The sequence below is a fragment of the Stegostoma tigrinum genome, chromosome 22, assembly GCF_030684315.1.
Source record: "Stegostoma tigrinum isolate sSteTig4 chromosome 22, sSteTig4.hap1, whole genome shotgun sequence".
NCBI classification, from domain to species: Eukaryota; Metazoa; Chordata; class Chondrichthyes; order Orectolobiformes; family Stegostomatidae; genus Stegostoma; species Stegostoma tigrinum.
The window spans coordinates 21,276,897-21,296,938 of record NC_081375.1 but is presented as its reverse complement, the minus strand read 5'-3'; the positions used below and the strand labels follow the sequence as shown (position 1 = coordinate 21,296,938).

General features: G+C 41.3%; 1 protein-coding gene across 2 annotated transcripts; it reads left to right on the top strand.

Annotated features, from left to right (window-relative positions):
* Window positions 1–1,814: 1,814 nt before the first annotated feature.
* LOC132210872 (uncharacterized) lies at window positions 1,815–19,517 on the top strand. Of its 2 annotated transcripts, none has more exons than XM_059653687.1 (4): window positions 1,815–1,912; window positions 7,056–7,218; window positions 9,779–9,946; window positions 13,984–19,517. In XM_059653687.1, the coding sequence occupies exons 2-4, from the start codon at window positions 7,069–7,071 to the stop codon at window positions 14,749–14,751; spliced, it is 1,086 nt and encodes a 361-aa protein (XP_059509670.1). In that variant the 5' UTR covers window positions 1,815–1,912; window positions 7,056–7,068; the 3' UTR covers window positions 14,752–19,517. The 2 variants fall into 2 exon arrangements, with proteins under 2 accessions (XP_059509670.1, XP_059509669.1); XM_059653686.1 differs by lacking the exon at window positions 1,815–1,912 and adding an exon at window positions 2,143–2,319.
* Window positions 19,518–20,042: the final 525 nt, after the last annotated feature.

Sequence of the window (20,042 nt, the reverse complement as noted above, 5' to 3'; positions counted from 1 at the left end):
GGTGAGATTATTGGTGCTCGCTATTATTCAAGTGTGTAAATTGGGAAACAACTTCCAGCGTCTGCACATGCCAAATTAAATGTGAAAATTGGGAGAATTCCCTGATTCTCCAGAAATTTGCTGTCAAATTACCTTCTGTTGAACGAAGCATTGAAATAAATGGAACACAGTCAAGCCGATTTACTCATCTGACACACACTCAGTCAAAAGTTGTTGATTTCAGTGGAAGTAAGTTTACTTGTTACAGCAGGTTTTACATACTTGCACAAAACTGCAGTTGCACTGCAAGTTAAGCTTGAAAAGTGACATCCTCATTCCTTACAATTTGAATTATTGCTGAAAACAAATTGTTTGACATGCGTTTTCTGTCTCATACTTCAGATACTCTGTAGAGGTACTGCACCCTCTGGGAACATAGTAAGTTCCTGAATTAAATTCCAAGAAACTCTTTAGCCAATGGTCAAATGTAATGATTATTCATTTGCCGTTGAGTGACAGTCTGGACAATTATTATCTCCTCTACTTACAGAGAGATAGAAACATGTTGATCAAAGCTCATTTACATTTTGGATTGTCCCACCAAAGGTTCATACATATCAAAGTTATTAATGCAATTTTTTAAATGACAAAAAGGCAAAGTTTGAAGTGAGAAACCACCGATTTACCTGGGGTTTGAGTGGGATGATAACTCTTTTCTCTCTGAATTGAATTTGGACAGTCTTTACTCAGTGCCTATATGGGTCAAGGTAAGGACATAAACTAGCCGTAACATCGTTGAAATTGCCACCCATGTGCCCATCAAAAACACCATTTGACTAAGGTTTGAAACATTTGTCTGAATCTTACCTTTTTGGGCTGAGTTTGAGTTCTGTCAGGTTTTTTTGAGAGTTGGTCACAATGAGGCATAGTGTGTTCACACAGTGTATTTAACCAAACACACCACATGAAATACCCAGAGATAATGGGAACTGCAGATGCTGGAGAATCCAAGATAATAAAATGTGAGGCTGGATGAACACAGCAGGCCAAGCAGCATCTCAGGAGCACAAAAGCTGACGTTTCGGGCCCAGACACTTCATCAGACCCTTCACCACATGAAATACCCATCCTGCCATGTGGTATTTGCCAAGTCTGACCTATGCCCCATCTTCCCACTTGCCTTCCCATGCCAGCTCACCGCTCAATAGATATTCCCAAATCAATTGGCATCGCTAATTCCCATACCTTCTTTCAAAGTGTGTTGTGCACCCAGACAAGCAGTGTAAGTGCAGAGCTGCCTTGCACAGCGCCTGACATTTTCCCTGGATGTGGCACACTGCGGGAAATAGGTACCTTGTTTTGTGGGCAGGTAACAGGAGGTCCTGCTAGACTGATGGGTGAAGAGGCAGGACTTTCACCTCATGCAAGTGAATATCGAAATTTTGCTTAAATGTCAGAGAGTTTCTGACTCAGTTACCCTTTGAGGAAGGGAGGGAGGCTTCAGAATAGTCTGACAGTGAAGCCACTCACTCAGTCCGGATCGAAGATAGTTCTGAACTTCACCAGCAAGCTGAGTGAAACTGGCTTCACGTCAGTCGTTTGGTTACTATCTGTTTGCTGTGAATTATTTGTATTTTGTCTGCATGTACCATGTTTAAATGTGTCAAAGTCGTTCTCCGATGCTGAAGGTAGAAAAGTATTCAACATTTTTCAATGTTCAATATCTAACTTCCAAATCGTCCCTTTGATTATTTTAAATGGAGGCTTTTTCCGACTGAAATATTGCTTTGACCAATCGAATAACAAGGAAGTCAGTTGAGAATTAGTTTCGATTTCTCACTCTGGGTTAGGGTATTTGTCACCCAGACTCGCTGCAACGTGCCTCTGCTCCAGGCGGGCTGATAAAGCGACACCGATATTGGTATAGAACCGGGTAAGGATTTTCTACCCCCAGTTTGACAAGCTCCATTCCCCACTCCCGTTCAGCGCAGTCTAACCGGAATCCACATGTGGTATCTGACTTAACTGCAGAATCCTGCAGCGCGCACATTAAAATACAGTATAGGCCGGATATTGAGTCTCTTGTCGTACGTAGACAGAAAGCAAAGGCGGCAAACAAGAAGACAAATTGCAAAAACAATCAGGAAAATGTTAGAAAAATTTCAATGTAACTTTGTGTTGAGTTTTATAGCTGCTCAATGTGAAGGAATTTGTGAGGGAGTGCGATATTTGCGCCTTTCTTGGGGTGCATTGGATTTGTTTTAATCAGGGATTAACAAAGGAATATTTTATCATTTTGAAATGTACAGGTCAGCATATCATTCTGATGGATTCAGGCGGGTAAGGTAACTTCATTGTTTCATGTGATTGGTTATTGTCGATAATTTACTCATACATAGAAACCATTATATATTTGAGTTACGATTTTACTTCACTGTTAGGTGAAGCCTGTGTTTTCTAGCTATCTGTGGTACAGAGAGTTGTTGAATATGGTGCTGTCACACTTTGTGAGTTAGATTACTGACAGTTCTATGGATGAGGTCATTGTCAATAATTAATGTATGTGGTGGATTCCACCCCCATATTGTATGGGCCAGGCATGATCTCAGGATAATGATTGTTTAAATGTAAAAAAAATGTACAGCAGTGAAAAGTTGATGCAGCAAACAACAACATGCGACATTTTTACATTTTTGCTTGACAAAATAATATAAGGTGCAGAGTTTTCTATAAATTGAATCTTTTATGTTATTGGATTCATTGAAAATTGCGCATCTTTGCTTTATTTTATGTAAAACATTGCACTGAAAGTGTTCATTTCTGTGGTGAGTTGAGAACACGCTTTCTAACATTTTTCTTCAATATTGTCAGTTATCAAATTGAGCTTTCCCTTTGTTGTCGGGAGCCTGGAGAACATCAGCTCAAGTTATTGGCTTATACACAGAAGAGTCAATTTTCGTAACCTCAAAAATTACTTTATGAATATGTTAAACAAGACATGTGTTGCTGATATGTTTTATTACAAACTAGATCTTATATATTTCCCAAAAACTGAACTAGAGCCTATTCATACTTGCATCAGAGTCCTCTGACATTCCCCAAGTAGTCTCAGAATGTAAAAGCCAATACCCGATCAGGATAGTCAATACCTGGCCAGGGCCGATGCAGGCTGGGTGCTGCACTCAGTTTTGTCACTACATCCTTGATGTAGGGTCTGCTTCTGCGCTGGTCAATCTCTGGAGTTTTCACTGGCTGCATGCCCCAAGGATCTTCTTTTCATTCTTTCTCTTATCTTCCTCAAGACGTGCTGTCTTCTTCCCATTCACTTATCGCTTGCCTTTACGTGACTGAACCTGGGCCTGGCCCTGAGACTTGGGGCGCGTTAACTTGTCATTTCTTGTACAAATAAAGCTTTTGCATTACCTCAGCTTTTTTTTTGCAGAACTTAGTTCATTCAAATGGTTTAGATCGGCTCAAACTAGCAAACTAGGTCATTTCTAGTTTCACAAGCTGCTTCTTTCGTCGGGTCAGCACTTTTGTGTTAAGTATCTCCTATTAGCAATGTTGGCGGCTGGTAGCCCCCTCTCTCTCTTTATCCTTCTGCAGCCTCTGGCTAAATTCTCCCCAGGCAGTGATGCCAGAAGCTGGTACCTTTTTGTCTGTCTGCAGCCTCTGGCTAACAAGTTCTGCATCAAAACTCTGTTTTGATCAATCAGATATGACCTTTAAGCAATTCTAGCAAGGAGGAAGTCAAGAATAAGTTCTTTTGTTCTCATTTTCAGCTGCATCAGTTAATTTTCTTGTTCACCCATCCAACTCAGTCCAAGCTGCTTATTTCTGAATGGGGTAGGAGTTGACACTGATATCTCCTAACATTACTGCACAATGAGACATGAACATCTGAATTACTGTTGGACAGGTTATCCATTCAGTACATAGAACCCACTCTTTCGTGTCCTGCCAACAAGTTATTATTCTAAGCTGACTGAATGCTATAATACCAATTTCTATCTGTAATTTACACTGAGAATTTAAATCTATTTTGTTAAATATCTTGTGTTTATTCCAAATGAATAGCCTTTTTACACAAGGGATCACCTATGCACCTCTTGTCTATTAGTTACTCATGGAATCAGCCATACATCTCTTGCCTCTCGTGCTTCTCTCTACAGGAATTCCTCAGCCCTCTCCAAATTCAAAGATTCACTATCTTCTGAATGAAGACATTTCTTTTGATCTCAGTCTTAACTAGCTGACCCTTTATTCTCTTATCTACGCCACCTAGCGCTGGACTTTCTATCCAGGAGAGCACCCTTGCACAATCTACCCTGCTAATCCTTTTAAGAATGTTAAATATCTCAGTGAGAGCACCTCTTATATTTCTAAATTCTAAGGAACATTGGCCTAGTACAAAAAAATCTCCCAATGTAGGACAATCCCTCATCCCGAAAACCAAGGAAGTGAACATGTTGCACTTTCTCTAAGGCTAGTGCGTCCTCTTTCAGGAAAAGCAAAATACTGTAGATGCTGGGAATATGGAATAAACGCAGCTAGCGCTGGAGAAACTCGGCAGGTTGCAGCATCTATGGAGAGAGAAACGGAGTTAATGATCGGTGTCTCTTATGACTCTTTAGAACATAAAGGAGCTGGGAAAGACAAAGTTTTCCATGTATTGAAGAAGCAGGTAAAGGGTCCTGTGCAACAGATGGTAAAGTTGACCTGAGCACAAGGCAAAGTGGGCCCTAATGGGAGTAGAAGAGAGATGGAGATGAAAAGTAAGTAATAGCGGTAAGTGTCAGTATCAGAAAATTGGTCAGCTCTGCTCATTGCAAACCCTCACGAACAAGGCACTGGGTGTGTAATGAAACAGAGGGCAGGGTTCATGGTGTGAAGTTGTTGAACTGAATGTTGAATCCTGAAAGCTGGAAAATGAGGTGTTAATCTGGAACACTGCTGCAGGCCTGGTCAGAAATATGAGCATGAGAGCAAAATGCTGTATTGAAATAGCAAATGATTAAATGTTCAGGCTATTCTTGCTGACAGAGTGGAGGTGTTCCACATGTGGACACCTAGTCTGTGTCTGGTCTTGTCAATGGAGAGGAGACAGCATTTTGAATCGCGAATAACCTAGGCAAGATCGAATGGAGTACAGGTAAAGCACTGCATCACCCGCGAGGAGTGTTTAGAAATTCAGTGAGGAAGAGGAGGTAAAAGAGTAAGTCTTATTTCAGTGATTGCATGCAAAGGCATTATGGGGGAGTGAAGAGGTTTTGTGAGTGACAGTGAAGTGCATGTGTTCGGGCGTGACATCCTGCTGGAGTTGATGGAAACAATAGATCCTTTGAGTGCAGAGACTGGTGGAAAGTGAGGACAAGTGCAGAGGCTGGTGAGGTCCTTCTGTGAATAAGTAGACTCAAACAGGCCACAGTACTCTGGCTGTGGTCTCACAAAGGTCAGTTACAATCTCTACAAGTTGTTTTTTTCTGAGAACTCCCTGTAATAAAAGTCTAACATATCATTTGTTTCTCAATTGCTTGCTGTATCTGCATGTTAACTTCCTGTGATTTGAGATTGGAGATAGCAAAGTCCCTTTGAATACCAACATTTTCCCCTTGTGCAGAATCGAGGTCTTTGTTTTGAAACATTAAATCTGTTTCTCTCCACATTCACTACCTGGCTCGCTGAGTATTCTCACCATTTTCCAATTAGATTTCATGTATTAACTGCAAGCTGAGACAACAACAGCAACTTGCACTCACATTGTCCCTTAAATATTATAAAATATCCGAAGGCATTCCGTAGACTCATCAAATTTTGATACTGAACTGTATAAGCAGATAATTGAACCAACAACACATTCAATGCAGCAAATTTAGGAAAATCCCAAGTGAAGAAAGGGAGAAGGTATAAAGTATATAAAGACAGAGAAGTTTAACTCCAGAGTCTATGGCTAGACAGCTGAAAACACATCTGCTAGTTGTGAAACAATGAAAATCAGGAATGCCAAAGTGCCAGAAATGGAGGAGGACAGATGTCATACTGCATCATAGGGCTGAAGGAGGTTACAGAGTTAGGGATGTTATAAGGAAATATGACAAACGAATGTGATTTTCTAAATCAAAGCTTTGCTGTAGGGAACCAATATTGGATCAGTCAGCACAGGGATTGGAGAAATTAATCTTAGATTTCTGCATCTGTGTCCCTCTGCAAATTTTATTTTATCACTGTTTAGGGAGAAGTTAGATTCCTATTTCTTGGGACGACATTGGATGTTCTCGCACTTGTCCATTTTAAATTTTATTTGCCCATATTTTTACCCACTCACTTACTCTGTTTCTCTCCCTTGATAGCTTCTACCTCCCATATACACTACTTCCTATCATTCCTAACTTAATGTGGTTATGCATAACTCTATTTCTTCATCTAAGTCAATAAAGGATATTGCGAAAAATTTAAGGCCCTAGATCAGAATTCTGAGAGGTACTATTTGTCCCACTTGCTGATCTGAGCACATATCGTCCCCTTTGTCTCCTAACTTTCAACCAAACACAGGTTTTTCTCACTTGGAGCCTTATTCACAACGGAATCACGTTAGCAATTTTGCAGTTAACTGAACAATTCTGAAATCAGGAGCACCTAGAAAGATTCAGATGAATGCTACTCCCCAATGCTGCATTTGTTTTTGAGCTTTAATACCAAGGTATGGGGACCAGCAATGCTGGATATTAATTGATCCTAAATTCTAATATAGTCTCTATTACCATTTATTTTACTAATGCAGTATATTAAGCATTATTGCACCTTTCTAATTTCAATTAAAGTGCAGGATAAAGATCATAAGACCATAAGACATAGGAGTGGAAGTAAGGCCATTCGGCCCATCAAGTCAACAGATTTCTTCTGAGATCAAGAATTTGTCGATCTCTGCCTTGAAGGCATCCAACGTCCCGGCCTCCACTGCACACCAGTGCCAGACTTGACACCAGAGACAGCAAAATACGGAGAAAATATAGCCCTATAAATTGGGACAAAATAGAACTCTTCCAATTTCAGTCAATTATTTCATTTACTTCCAGAGCTGAAAGGAGAATGCAGAACATTGTGCAATATGAATCACCGCAGGTTCAAGTCTTTATCAAGAGTGGACATCAGTTTTTGGAAAAGGTTCGGACATTCCTTGTAAATGCTGTGAAGGAGGGAAATCTCCAGCAAGAAAGAGCAAGTGCCCACTTCAAAGAGGTATTCTTTTTAACTTATACATTAAGGGATCATCAAATGTGGAAAGTGCATGGTAAAGTTTCCCCTCTAACATACTGTTTAATTTATAACTGCCATTTACTAATTTGGCAAGTTTTTGATTGACATACAGTTGAAGTCACTGCCATCATCCACCCAGCTTTGTGGCAGTAACAGCCATGGAGGGATTCCCATGCAATTTTGCACCATTTAAAACATCCAAAATAACAAATTGTCAGAGGTGTCATTTTTTATGAATGCAAGCACCAAAGAGCTAGATCATCAGGCTGTTCAGTCAGGGACAATTGTGCTTCACCCTCCAGTCAGCAACATCTTCCTTATCTTCCACTTGATCTGTACCTGGTCATGCACTGTCACCCTAGCAGGGGAGGTGAGATAACAAGGGGAATAAAAGAAGTGACAGAGAGATTGAGCGAGTCACTGTGAGGTCAGTGGGAGGGATAAGAGTTCAGTGGGAAATGAAGGGAGCACTGGAGAGAGTGAGAGCACATTGAGACCAATGGGAGGGGATGGTGTACAACAGGAATAAAAGTGTCAGTGAGAGAGAGGGTCATAGTTTGACCAGTAGGAGGTAGCAAAAGAAAGTTGAAGTGGGAAACAGAAATGATTCATCAGTGAGTATCTTTCTTTTCTTATCAAAACTTGTGTATTCGTGCACACTTGAGCGCTAGGAAATTAAGAATTTTAAATACATAATTATAATGGAAAATGAATTAATAAGCTTATAAACTCAGAGTAAGATCCACAGTATTAAGTTAAATTAATAGTTTAAACAGGGTACTAGGTAGGCTCTAATAGGAGTAGATGCTTCCAGATAATACCTTTAAAAACTTCCTTCATATTTTTTCATGATAACTGTGAGGTGCTTGATAAGCCTTTCGTTGGCTTGTGAGATTTATCCAGATTTTTGTGGCTTGGATCATAAGGAGACAATCTTCTATATTTTTAGGTTGGTTCCAGTGTCCTTGAAAGGAAAGGGCCTTGCATTTGAAAGTGCATTTGATAACCTCAGGTATATCAAAGGGTCTCAGCGGAATAAGTACTTTCAAAGTGCAGTATGGGGGCATCATGGGCAATTATGGCAATGAAATGTGTGCAGGCAAAATCCCATAAACAGTGATGAGATAATTGACAACTTCTGATCTGTTGTTATAATATTAGTAAAAGGATAAATAATGAAACAGCTTAAGTGGGAAAGCAACTAAGCTGTGGTGCATTACGTATTAAAGTCTACAGCCAAAATGTTTTCAGATGTTTGCAATGCCACACCTTCTTTATATTACGTTGAGTGAACTAATTGCTGAACATTGATTTCTATGATAGCAGGCATCTTGAGTACAGAAGTGAGATTATCCATTGAGTACTTTTGGCTGAAGACGCTTGCAACTATTTCAGCTCATCTTTTCGGTGGCTCACAATGCTGGGGGAAGAGGAGGCTTGCAACGCCTTGTCCTGTCAATTCATAAGTTCTTCAACACCATTCTTGACAGGAAATGGTGGGGCTGCAGAGCTCGAGTCTGATCTAATGGTGTGAAACACCGATCAAGCTTGCAGGAGAAGACTGCTGAAGACTGTTGTGCATCTGCAGAAAGAATACTCCACACTGTCCTGACCTGCTGGAGAGCTGGTACAGAGATGATGGGCTGAGTCACACCCATCTAAGAAAGCAATATCTTCTCTCACTCTGAAAACAACAAATGCTGGAGATCTCTGCAAGTCTCACAGCATCCAGAGAGAGAGATGACTCTGCATCAGAGATGAAGTGAAGTGTGGAAAGGACAGGACTTATGCTATAGCTGGGGCGGTGTGGCGGCGGTGGAGTTAAAATGCCGGTGGAGAAAAACTGTTGAAAGTTCTCCACCAGCAATTTACACCCCACCCCTGCCACACCCACCACAAACTATACCATAAATGCTGCCTCCTCCACACTTCACTTCAGCCCTGATGAAGAGTCATCGAGATTCAAAATGTTCGCTTGCTCTCTCTCAGTGGTGATGTCTGACCTGCTGTGATCTCCAGCATTGGTTGTTTTCAACACAGATTCCAGCATCTGCAGTAATTTGCTCCTATCTTCTCTCATTCGTTTTATTACTGCTTCATCTGCCTTGCCAGGTCTGTTCATTCTGTGGGCTGGTTCCTTTACTATTTTAAACTATCAAGAGATACATGGTTAAACCATGGTCCCATTATTCCATGTTCGTTACATTTTTATTTTAGTACAAATGCTTCTGTTGCCATGAACTTGTTTCTCATCCTGCTGGCACAAATGTAGAAATGATTTAACTTCATAACCTGATGAGTAGATCTCATCTATGTTGCAGAAATAACTATCTGGCCATCAGAAAATCCAGATCATTTTGCAGAATTAAGGGGAGAAAGCGGGAAAATGGCTTTAATTCATGGTGCTCATTTGGAGAGCCAGTACAGAGATGATGGGCTGAATCACCCCTTTCTGTGCTGTTACGATTCTTAGATTCTATGTTTGCATCTTTATTTTTGACAGAAAAGTTATATATAAAACATTTGTTTTTTAATTTCACAGATATTGCATATAATATTATTTTATGGCCAGATTCATCATCCTAAGATTGAACCAGAAGAAATTTTGCAGGAAAGTCAGGGAGTGTTCTCTAAGAAGTATCCAGGTGTCTTTGAGAAGTGCAGAACCCACCTTCCAACACGTCCTCCTTTCACGGTACTACTTGATGCGGTAAGTCTGGAGATGATACCAACATTGGTGGCATAGTGAACAGTGAAGAAGGCTATTTCAGAGTACAATGGGATGAACCGAGGAGTGGCAGATGGAGTTTAATTGAGAGAAATGTGAGGTGTTGCATATTGATAAGGTAAATCAGGGCAAGACTTTTACAGTTAATGGTAAGGCCCTGGGAAGAATTACTGAACAGAGATATGTCGGGGCACAGGTGCATATTTCCTTGAAAGTGAAGTCATTGGTAGGCAGGGTGGTAGAAGGCATGTTGCATGCTTGCCTTCATTAGTCAGTGCCTTGAATAGATGAGTTGGGATGTCATGTCGTGGCTACACAGGACACTAGTGAGGCCACTTTTAGAATTCTGCATTTAGTTCTGGTTCTAGTTCTATTTTTAGAAAGATATTGTTAAACTTGAAAGGATTCAGAAACGATTCACAAGGATGCTGCTGGGATTAGAGGGTTTGACCTATGGGAATAGACTGAATAGGCTGGGGCTTTTTTCCCCTGGAATGTTAGAGGATGAGAGGGTGACATTATAATGGTTTATAAAATCCTGAGGGGCATGGATAAGGGTGATTAGCCAAGGTCTTTTTCCTAAGGTGTGGTGCCCAAAACTAGAGGGCATAGGTTTAAGGTGAGAGGGGAAAGATTTAGAAGGGATCTGGGGGGCAACTCTTTCACAAAGAAGGTGGTGCATGTTTGGAACAAGCTGCTAGAAGTGGTGGAGATGGGTACAATTACAACATTTAAAAGGTGCCTAGATGGGAATATAAATAGGATAGATTTAGAGGGTTGTGGGCCAAATGTTGTCAAATGGGATTTGTTCATGTTTAGGATAACTTCGTGGCACAGACAAGTTAAACCAAAGGGTCTATTTCCCGACTGTATAACAGCACAGAGACACAGTATGACTTAACTTTTGTGCCATTTCACCAACCATTTGTGTAAGCCTTCAAGTGTGATTAGTGTTCACCAAAGCGAATCCACCTTCTGGGTTGAGGCCAGGGTAACGATCATTGACTGACTGAACTAAGGCTTACTGCAGTGTGTGAGGTTCAGGTTTCAGTGCATGGGGCTCAGAACCAACTTCAGAAAATCTTAGGCCTTTGCCAGAAAAGCAGCTCCCCGGTTTTGAAATCACCTGAGAAAAGAAGGTTCACAAGGACGTTAACAGGCCTGTGATCTTGGTAGAGATCCCCTTCAAAGGTTCTTCGCTCCCAACGGATACCTCTCCGGCCCTCTCCTCAAACCCCCAAAAATCTATTTAAAGCCAGAAAAGATCAGTTTCCAAGTTAGCAGAGAGCAGGCTAGCCTTCAAACAAGAAATAGCTAGAAGCATATTTTCCACCTTCGAGGGAACCTTGCCTTCATTGCATTAAAGCAACATCTGCAACGTGGGAGATGCTGTAGTATCTCTCCCACTCCTTTTCCAGTCTTAAAATGTCCCTTTATTTAAAGCTGCACATATAGGGGAGTGCTGTATATGTTCAATGATTGATTTCTCCTCGCCAGAATCTGTTCACACCCACATTAAGGGCTATCTTAAGAAAGTGGAGATGCACATCATAAGATCACACACACACACACACACACACACACACACACACACACACACACACACACACACACACTTCCTATCAATGAGAAGGAGGCCCGCACAGTGGCTCAGTGGTTAGCACGACTACCTCACAGCTCCAGGAACCAAGGTTCAATTCTTGGGCGACTGTCTGTGTGGAGTTTGCACATTCTTCCCATGACTGCAGGGGTTTTGTCCAAGTGCTCCAGGTTCCCCCCACAGCCCAAAGATGTGCAGGCTCGGTGAATTGGCCATGCTAAATTGCCCGCCGTGTTCAGAGATGCGTAGATTAGGTGGGTTATAGGGGGAGTAGGTTTGGTTGGGATGCTCTGAAGGTCGGTGTGGAATTTTTGGGCCGAAGGGCATGTTTCCACACTATAGGGATTCTATGAGTTGAACAAAAACAATGAGGAATCACTTCAATTCTCCCAAGGCTGCTGCTCGAAGTCTCTGCCAAACTCCCTCAGAATTTCTGACCATTATGAGAAAGTTGGAAGGCTAGGATTTCCAGGGCACAAATGGTAAATAACCAGGGGAAATGTAGTGGTTTTAAATAGCAGGGAATTTGTTTACAATAACCTACGTTTGTCACTGAAGGATTAATTGTGGAACAGTCTGGAGTACTGAGAGAAAGAATTTTAAAATCTGTGAGCAGGAAGGTAGAGATTACAGAGATATGGTAGTGGTAAGATTGAGAGAGAATTTATAATTAAAGGAAAGAGTGCGATAAGGTGACCTATTCACAATGGGTTCTGAAGCATGAAAGATCATGTCCTTGCTAAGTTGAAGGGACTTACTCTTTCTGGTCCTCAGGCCATTGCTGGAAAAACACTCATTTGCTGAATTCTGCATTAACTGCCAGGTTTCCTGAGCTCTGGGAAACCCGGTCCGTTGTTGCTAAAATTAAATGATTGCTATAATTTGATGATTGCATTTAAATATTATAATTACATCCTGCCTCGCCAGATGGAGAATCCTTCGTCACAGCACCAGCCTGCTGCAGTGAAACTTGATTTAGGTCTGTTCATGTACTTGGATTTAGCACATATAACATTTTATCACCCCAACTCTCTTTTGAGTGATTAACCTCACACTCGCCCCATTTTCTAATGCTCCTGTCTTTGTCAGACTTTGACATGTGGAACTGTCTTCCATAATTGCCTGCATATCCATGAATGCAGGTGAAAAAATAGCAAAGGAAAATGATAGGTCTTGTAAAAAAGTTAAAGCTCTAAATTGGAGTCGGCCAATTTTGACAGCATGAGACATGAAGTTTCAAAAGTTGACTATGATAGACTGAGGCTGGTAGGAGTAGAGAATAATGGATGATTTGGAGATATTGAGGCACTGGTCAAGGATAAGAAGAAGATATCCATCAGGTATCAACAGCTGGGATCATGTGAATCTCTTGAAGAGTGTTAGGGAAATAGGGACATTCCTAAGCGGGGAGTCAGGTGGGCAGAAGGGGGATATGAGATAGCCTCAGCAGAAACGATTTGGAATAATCAAACAAGATTCTGCAAGAACACTGAGGACAAAAGAGCAATGAGGCAAAGAATAGAACCCCATAAAAATCAGGTGGGTGGCTAATGTTATGCCTTTATTAAAGAGAGGCTGCAAAAAGAAGCCTGAGAATTATAGACCCATGAGTCTGATGTCAGTAGTGGGTACATTGTTGGAGGGGATTCTGAGAGGATTTACGTGCACAAGGACTGATTAGGAATAGTCAGAATGGCTTTGTTTGTAGGAAATCATGTCTCACAAACTTGACTGAGTTATTGGAGTATGTGATCAAGAAGATGGCAGAGCATTAGATGCTGCCTACATGAACTTTAGTAAGGCCTTTAGCAAGTTTCCGCATGGTAGGCCAGTTATTAAAGTTTGATCACATGGGATTCAGGGAAAGCTTGCCAATTGGATACAAAATTGGCTTGTTGGTAGTGGGCAAAGGGTAGTGGTGGAAAGTTGTTTTTTGGACTAGAGGCTTGTAAACCAGCTGTGTTCCACAGGGATCGGTGCTGGGTACACTGTTGTTTGGCATTTATATAAACAGCGCCTAGATATGATGCATTGCAAATGGCTTTGCCCTAGGGTAGGGGAGTTCAGAATTAGAATGCATAATTTTAAGGTAAGTGGAGAAAGATTTAACAGGGACTTGAGGGGCAATGATTTCCACACAGAGAGTGGTACATATGTCAAACGAATAGAGGAAGTGGTACAGGTTGAGTGGCAACATTTGGAAGATGTATGGACAGGTACATGAAGGGGAAAAGTTTAGAGGGATATGGGCCAAATGCAGGTAAATGGGACTAGTTTAATTTGGGAAACTTGGTGGGCACGGATGAGTTGGACTGAAGGATCTGTTTACGTTCTGTGTGACTCTATGACTCTACGAGTTAAAGGAATGTAAGTTGTTAAGTTATTCTTTCTTTTTGTATTGTCCACATTTATTCTACAGGTTGTTGAAGTTGTACAAGAAAGAAGGGAAGAAAATGTTTTGAGATGTTTATTGCAGCAGATAAATGAAATGGATGTTACTAATGCTAACAACACTCCATGTGGAAATATTTTTGTATCAACGGTTATCAACTTCTGCTATTTTTATGATAAGGTTGCCAAAATGAGAACACCCAATTATTTTGGTGCTTCAGTGTCATGTAAAGGAAGAATACCAAGAGAAATAATGATTGATACATTGTGTTACCGCACATGGCACAATGCAATTAGCCGGGCAGTATGTGTTGGCAATGAATATAACAAACACGCTTTTGAATTTCCTCCTGAAGTGCTCTCAATGGCATTTAAGATATACACTCTGGGACAAAGAACTGAGGGAAACCAACAAATTGATCGTATTCTGGCTAGATTTCGGAATAGGCCATTGCCCAGGGTTCTTCAAATTGTCACAGAACTTAGAGATTTTGGATGCTTAGTTCCCAGGGCAGCTTGTGAAAGATGCTCCACAATGTTCCCAAACATTCAGTTTCATCCACACCCACGAGCTCATCAAGCTGCTCGTTGGGAATACGGAAACTGTGCAGAGTGTGAATCACTAAGCCAGCTTCTGTATTCTGATGAGCAACTTGCCACGAGACTGCGATGTAAATCATTTCAAATTGGATACGACGAATTAAAACGTAGAAAATATAAACGACTTCGACATAATCTTCAACAAGTAAGGTTTCCTGTTGAGCCTGAAATTTCCTTTTCCAATAATCAGCTATGAAGTGATCTATTGTGCAAAGATTCCAACATTGAAAGCACATTAGAACAGACCGTATGTCATATTCCTGGTCAACCAACTAATAATTCAACTGTTTATTTGCACTGTGGAGTATTACACTATATATAATGAATTCAATTCAATGGACAGAGAATTCTAGGGAACATATTACTAGTTTTCAAATTTGTGTTTCCCCCATTTAATCGTTTATCTGGAAAGTGATCCCAGTGCAGTATATCAAACCCTTTTAAAGGTTAAAGCACCTGACTTTCTCCAAGCCAAGATGGGAATGAATGATCATTAAGCTTATTGCAGTATTAATTAACGTGGCATGACTTCTGCAGAAATTTGAAAATTAAACAATTAAACAATTCAAATAAGCTCATTCCTGTAATCTAGTCAACTGTTTTAGAGTTAATTGTAGTGCAGAAACTGGTCATTGCAGAATTAAATATTCCCCAAATGCTGATAAGAATGCTGAATGACCAATCTAACTTATTTCCCCCATTTCCATGATATCATAACATGCTGGCCCTCAACATTAACATACATCCAGAACATTGGCAAACAAAGCGGGGGATGGTATATTCCATTTAGAATATTTTATATTGATTTGTCAGGTGATCTTCTAACCCATATTTCTAGAATTCCACATCTTATTCTGATCACAAGAAATTAAGATGCTGAACAGTGGCACAGCAATAAACTTTTAATATGTGTGTGAATGATCTCCCATTAAACCTAAGACAAATACATACTGAAATCATCACCATTTTAACTCCCCCTCCCATTCCTCAGACAACATATCCATCAGGGCCCTCCTGCAGTGCCACAATGATGCCACCCGCAGGTTGCAGGAACAGCAACTCATATTCCGCTTGGTCACCCTGCAGCCCAGTGGTATCAATGTGGACTTCACAAGCTTCAAAATCTCCCCTTCCCCTACTGCTTCCCAAAACCAGCCCAGTTCTTCCCCTCCCCCCACTGCATCACAAAACCAGCCCAGCTCGTCCCGGCCCCCACTGCATCCCAAACCCAGCCCAGCCTGTCTCTGCTTCCCTAACCTGTTCTTCCTCTCACCCAACCCTTCCTCCCACCTGAAGCCGCATCTCCATTTCCTACCTACCACCTCATCCCGCCTCCTTGACCTGTCCATCTTCTCTGGACTGACCTTTCCCCTCCCTACCTCCCCACCTATATACTCCTCTCTACCTATCTTGTTTTCTCTCCATCTTCGGTCCGCCTCCCCCTCTCCCTATTTATTCCAGTTCCCTCTCCCCATCCCCCTCTCTGATGAAGGGTCTCGGCCCGAAAGGTCAGCTTTTGTGCTCCTGAGATGCTGCTTGGCCTGCTGTGTTCATCCAGCTCCACACTTTGTTATCTTGGATTCTCCAGCATCTGCAGTTCCCATTATCACTGAAATCATCTTCCTGTTTGAAGTACAGAGCTTTACTCCTTTATTAAGAACATTGCAAAGGAGTAAAACTGTGCTTACATAAGCTCACACCCAGAAAGAAAACTATGCATAGGCTAAGATTTCAAACTACATGTTTAGTTTAGGCTTGGCTGATGTTTCAAATATTCATTGTTGCAACATTCTCTGACAATATCACAGTTATAGACTGCCAGGTGACCTCCTGAAAATACATTGGCTATCTTTTTCAAGTTATTCCACCAATAGATAAGATACATAGCTTATTATTTGTCTTAGAGACTGCTGAAACATTGGGGAAGGTTAATCTAACAACTGTTTCTATTTCTTGTTACTTCCATTAATTAGGAGGGACTTGTGAAAGACAATTTGTTTCAAATTCAAGCTGAGGATAACCAACAAGTAGGTTTCCATTAATGGAAAACAATGGGCTCACGATCAATGAAGTTACATTTAAAGACTAATTAGGTTTGTCTGGAGCCTGATAATTTTGGAACAAAAACAAAAATTGCTGGAGAAACGAACTGGCTGCATCTGTGGAGAGAAAGCAGAGTGAACATTTTGAGTCCGCTGACCCTTCATCAGAGCTGTTATTAGTATGAGTAAAAGAAAGAGGAATTTTACTCCTTACTGACTCTGAGAAATATAATAAGACATGATATCAAATAAGCACTCAAAAGAGTTAGATTTTAACCTCAAACCACTAATATTTGATTTGTATCTTGCTACCTATCCATATTTCTTCCTTTCCCCACTGTTACTGAAGTACCGTTTATTTGTGTATTCTCATGGCTAGTTTTGTTGTTTTCCAACAAGTTCATTTCAATAATTTTTCACTTTTGTGAAGGGAAGGCCGTGCCTCACAAACCTTATTGAGTTCTTTGAGAAGGTGACCAAACAGGTAGATGAGAGTAAACCAGTTGATGTGGTGTATATGGATTTCAGCAAGGCGTTTGATAAGGTTCCCCACAGTAGGCTATTGTACAAAATGCGGAGGAATGGAATTGTGGGAGATATAGCAGTTTGGATCGGAAATTGGCCTGCTGAAAGAAGACAGAGGGTGGTAGTTGATGGGAAATGTTCATCCCGGAGACCAGTTACTAATGGTGTACTCCAGGGTCAGTGTTGGGTCCACTGCTGTTTGTCATTTTTATAAATGACCTGGATGAGGGCGTAGAAGGATGGGTTAGTAAATTTGCAGACGACACGAAGGTCGGTGGAGTTGTGGATAGTGACAAAGGATGCTGTAGGTTGCAGAGAGACATAGATAAGCTGCAGAGCTGGGCTGAGAGGTGGAAAATGGAGTTTAATGCAGACAAGTGTGAGGTGATGCACTTTGGTAGGAGTAACCGGAAGGCAAAGTGCTGGGCTAGTGGTAAGATTCTTAGTAGTGTAGATGAGCAGAGAGATCTCGGTGTCCATGTACACAGATCATTGAAAGTTGCCACCCAGGTTGACAGGGCTGTTAAGAAGGCATACAGTGTTTTAGCTTTTATTAATAGAGGGATCGAGTTCCGGAACCAAGAGGTTATGGTGAAGCTGTACAAAACTCTAGTGCGGCCGCACTTGGAGTATTGTGTACAGTTCTGGTTACCGCATTATAAGAAGGATGTGGAAACTTTGGAAAGGGTGCAGAGGAGATTTACTGGGATGTTGCCTGGTATGGAGGGAAGATCTTACGAGGAAAGGCTGAGGGACTTGAGGCTGTTTTCATCAGAGAGAAGAAGCTTGAGAGGTGACTTAATTGAGACATATAAAATAATCAGAGGGTTAGATAGGGTGGATAGGGAGAGCCTTTTTCCTAGGATGGTGACGGCGAGCATGAGGGGGCATAGCTTTAAATTGAGGGGTGAAAGATATAGGACAGATGTCAGAGGTAGTTTCTTTACTCAGAGAGTAGTAAGGGAATGGAACGCTTTGCCTGCAATGGTAGTAGATTCGCCAACTTTAGGTACATTTAAGTCGTCATTGGATAAGCATATTGACGTACATGGAATAGTGTAGGTTAGATGGGCTTGAGATCGGTATGACAGGTCGGCACAACATCGAGGGCCGAAGGGCCTGTACTGTGCTGTAATATTCTATGTTCTATTTCCAAATATGTACCACTTACCATCCACGTACACATTGAAACGGGAGATGTCAGTTTCTTGGCACAAGACTCAGTGACTGGTTCCAAAGTTGGTAAGATAGTAAATTCAGTTCTGACCATTTTGTATACTTTACATTGGTTTCCTGAATTTTCCTCAATTTTGGTCGGGTATTTGCTACAGCCATTTTAGGTCAGTGCCTATTGCTTTTAAAAAATATTTTACTCCATGACAGGGTCTCAGGTATTAAAATCAAACGATGGAAATTGCAAGTAGACAGTCCATTCTTGCCGTTGGCATGACAACTTGAAAATAAATTCCCAGACTAGACTGTCACGTGGAATACTACAGAGCTCCTATGACTGGATAGAGCTTGTTTTTTCTTTTATGTAAAATGTATTTTTACATTAACGTTGCTCACATTTACCTCTCTCATAGAACGAAAAACTACAATGAGATAGGCTGGCATGGTAGCTTAGTGGTTAGCACTGCTGCCTCAGTGACAGGGACCTGAGTCTGATTCCAGCCTCAGGCAACCATCGGTATCGAGTTTGCATGTTCTCCCTTTGTCTGCATGGATATCTGTGGGTGCTCCAGTTTCCTCCTACAGTTCAAAGATGTGCAGGTTAGGTGGATTGGCCATGCTAAATTATCCATAGTGTTCAGGGAGGTGGAGGTTAGCCATCGGAAATGCAGGATTAGGGTAGCAGGTGGTTCTGGATAGGATGCATTTTGGAGGGTTGCTGTGGACTTGTTGGGCTGCATGGCATGTTTCCACACTCAGGATTCTGGAGAAAAAAAAGCTTTGCAGTAAACTTCATAATAATGTGTTTTAGACCTTTTTCAGCATAAGATCTTTTTCACATTGTCCTGCCAAATGTTATTACATTGAAATCATTTCACTGTTATATTCCAAAAACAAATGTTGCATTCTGCACAAATGCTTGACTTAATCGCTCGCTTTTAACAACTATCAAAAAACTTCGGAGAATTTGCTGGGCAAGGCAGTTTTGCATAAAAGATATTTTTTACCTGTGTTGACAGCATCAGATTTGTTGGAATACGGTAAGGAAATAATTATCTGAGCGTTGAAACCACAAGCAGTTTGTAGACATCAGCTAAATTGAATGCTGTTGGAGACAGGATATCAACTGAATTTTCCCAAAGCTTTCTGAATTCAATGCACTGTAATTTTATCAAAGTCAATGCAAATAAATATTATGCAGAGGAAATTCCAATGTTCAGTGTTTTTATCTGATTAATAAAAAGGATGACTTGTACTCATAAAGACACATGAACTCAGGATACAACAAAATGCTTTTCACACATAATAAACACACACTCACAATAGTGTGATAAAGACCAGATAATGTATTATGTTCAGGGATAGCAAGAGCTGCAGATGCTGGAGTCAGAGACAACGCAGTGTGGAGTTGGAAGAATGCAGCTGGGCAGGAAAGTTGACATTTTGGGTCCGGACCCTTCTTCAGAAATGGGGAGGGGGAACGGAGTTCAGCAAAAATGAGAGAGAGGAGGAGTGGGGCTGGGAAATGTAGGTGGGATGGTGACAGGTGTGGGTAGGGAGTGGTGGGGACTGGTTAATGAAGTGGGAGGAGTCGATAGGTGGGAGAGAAAATGGACAGATTGTGTCAGGTCAAGGAAGCGGGGATGAGAGGGAGGGTTAGTCATGGAATGAGGGCTGGGCGTGGGGAGATTTTGAAACTGGTGAATTCCACATTTAGGCCATCAGGCTCTAGGCTCCCAGGTGGAAT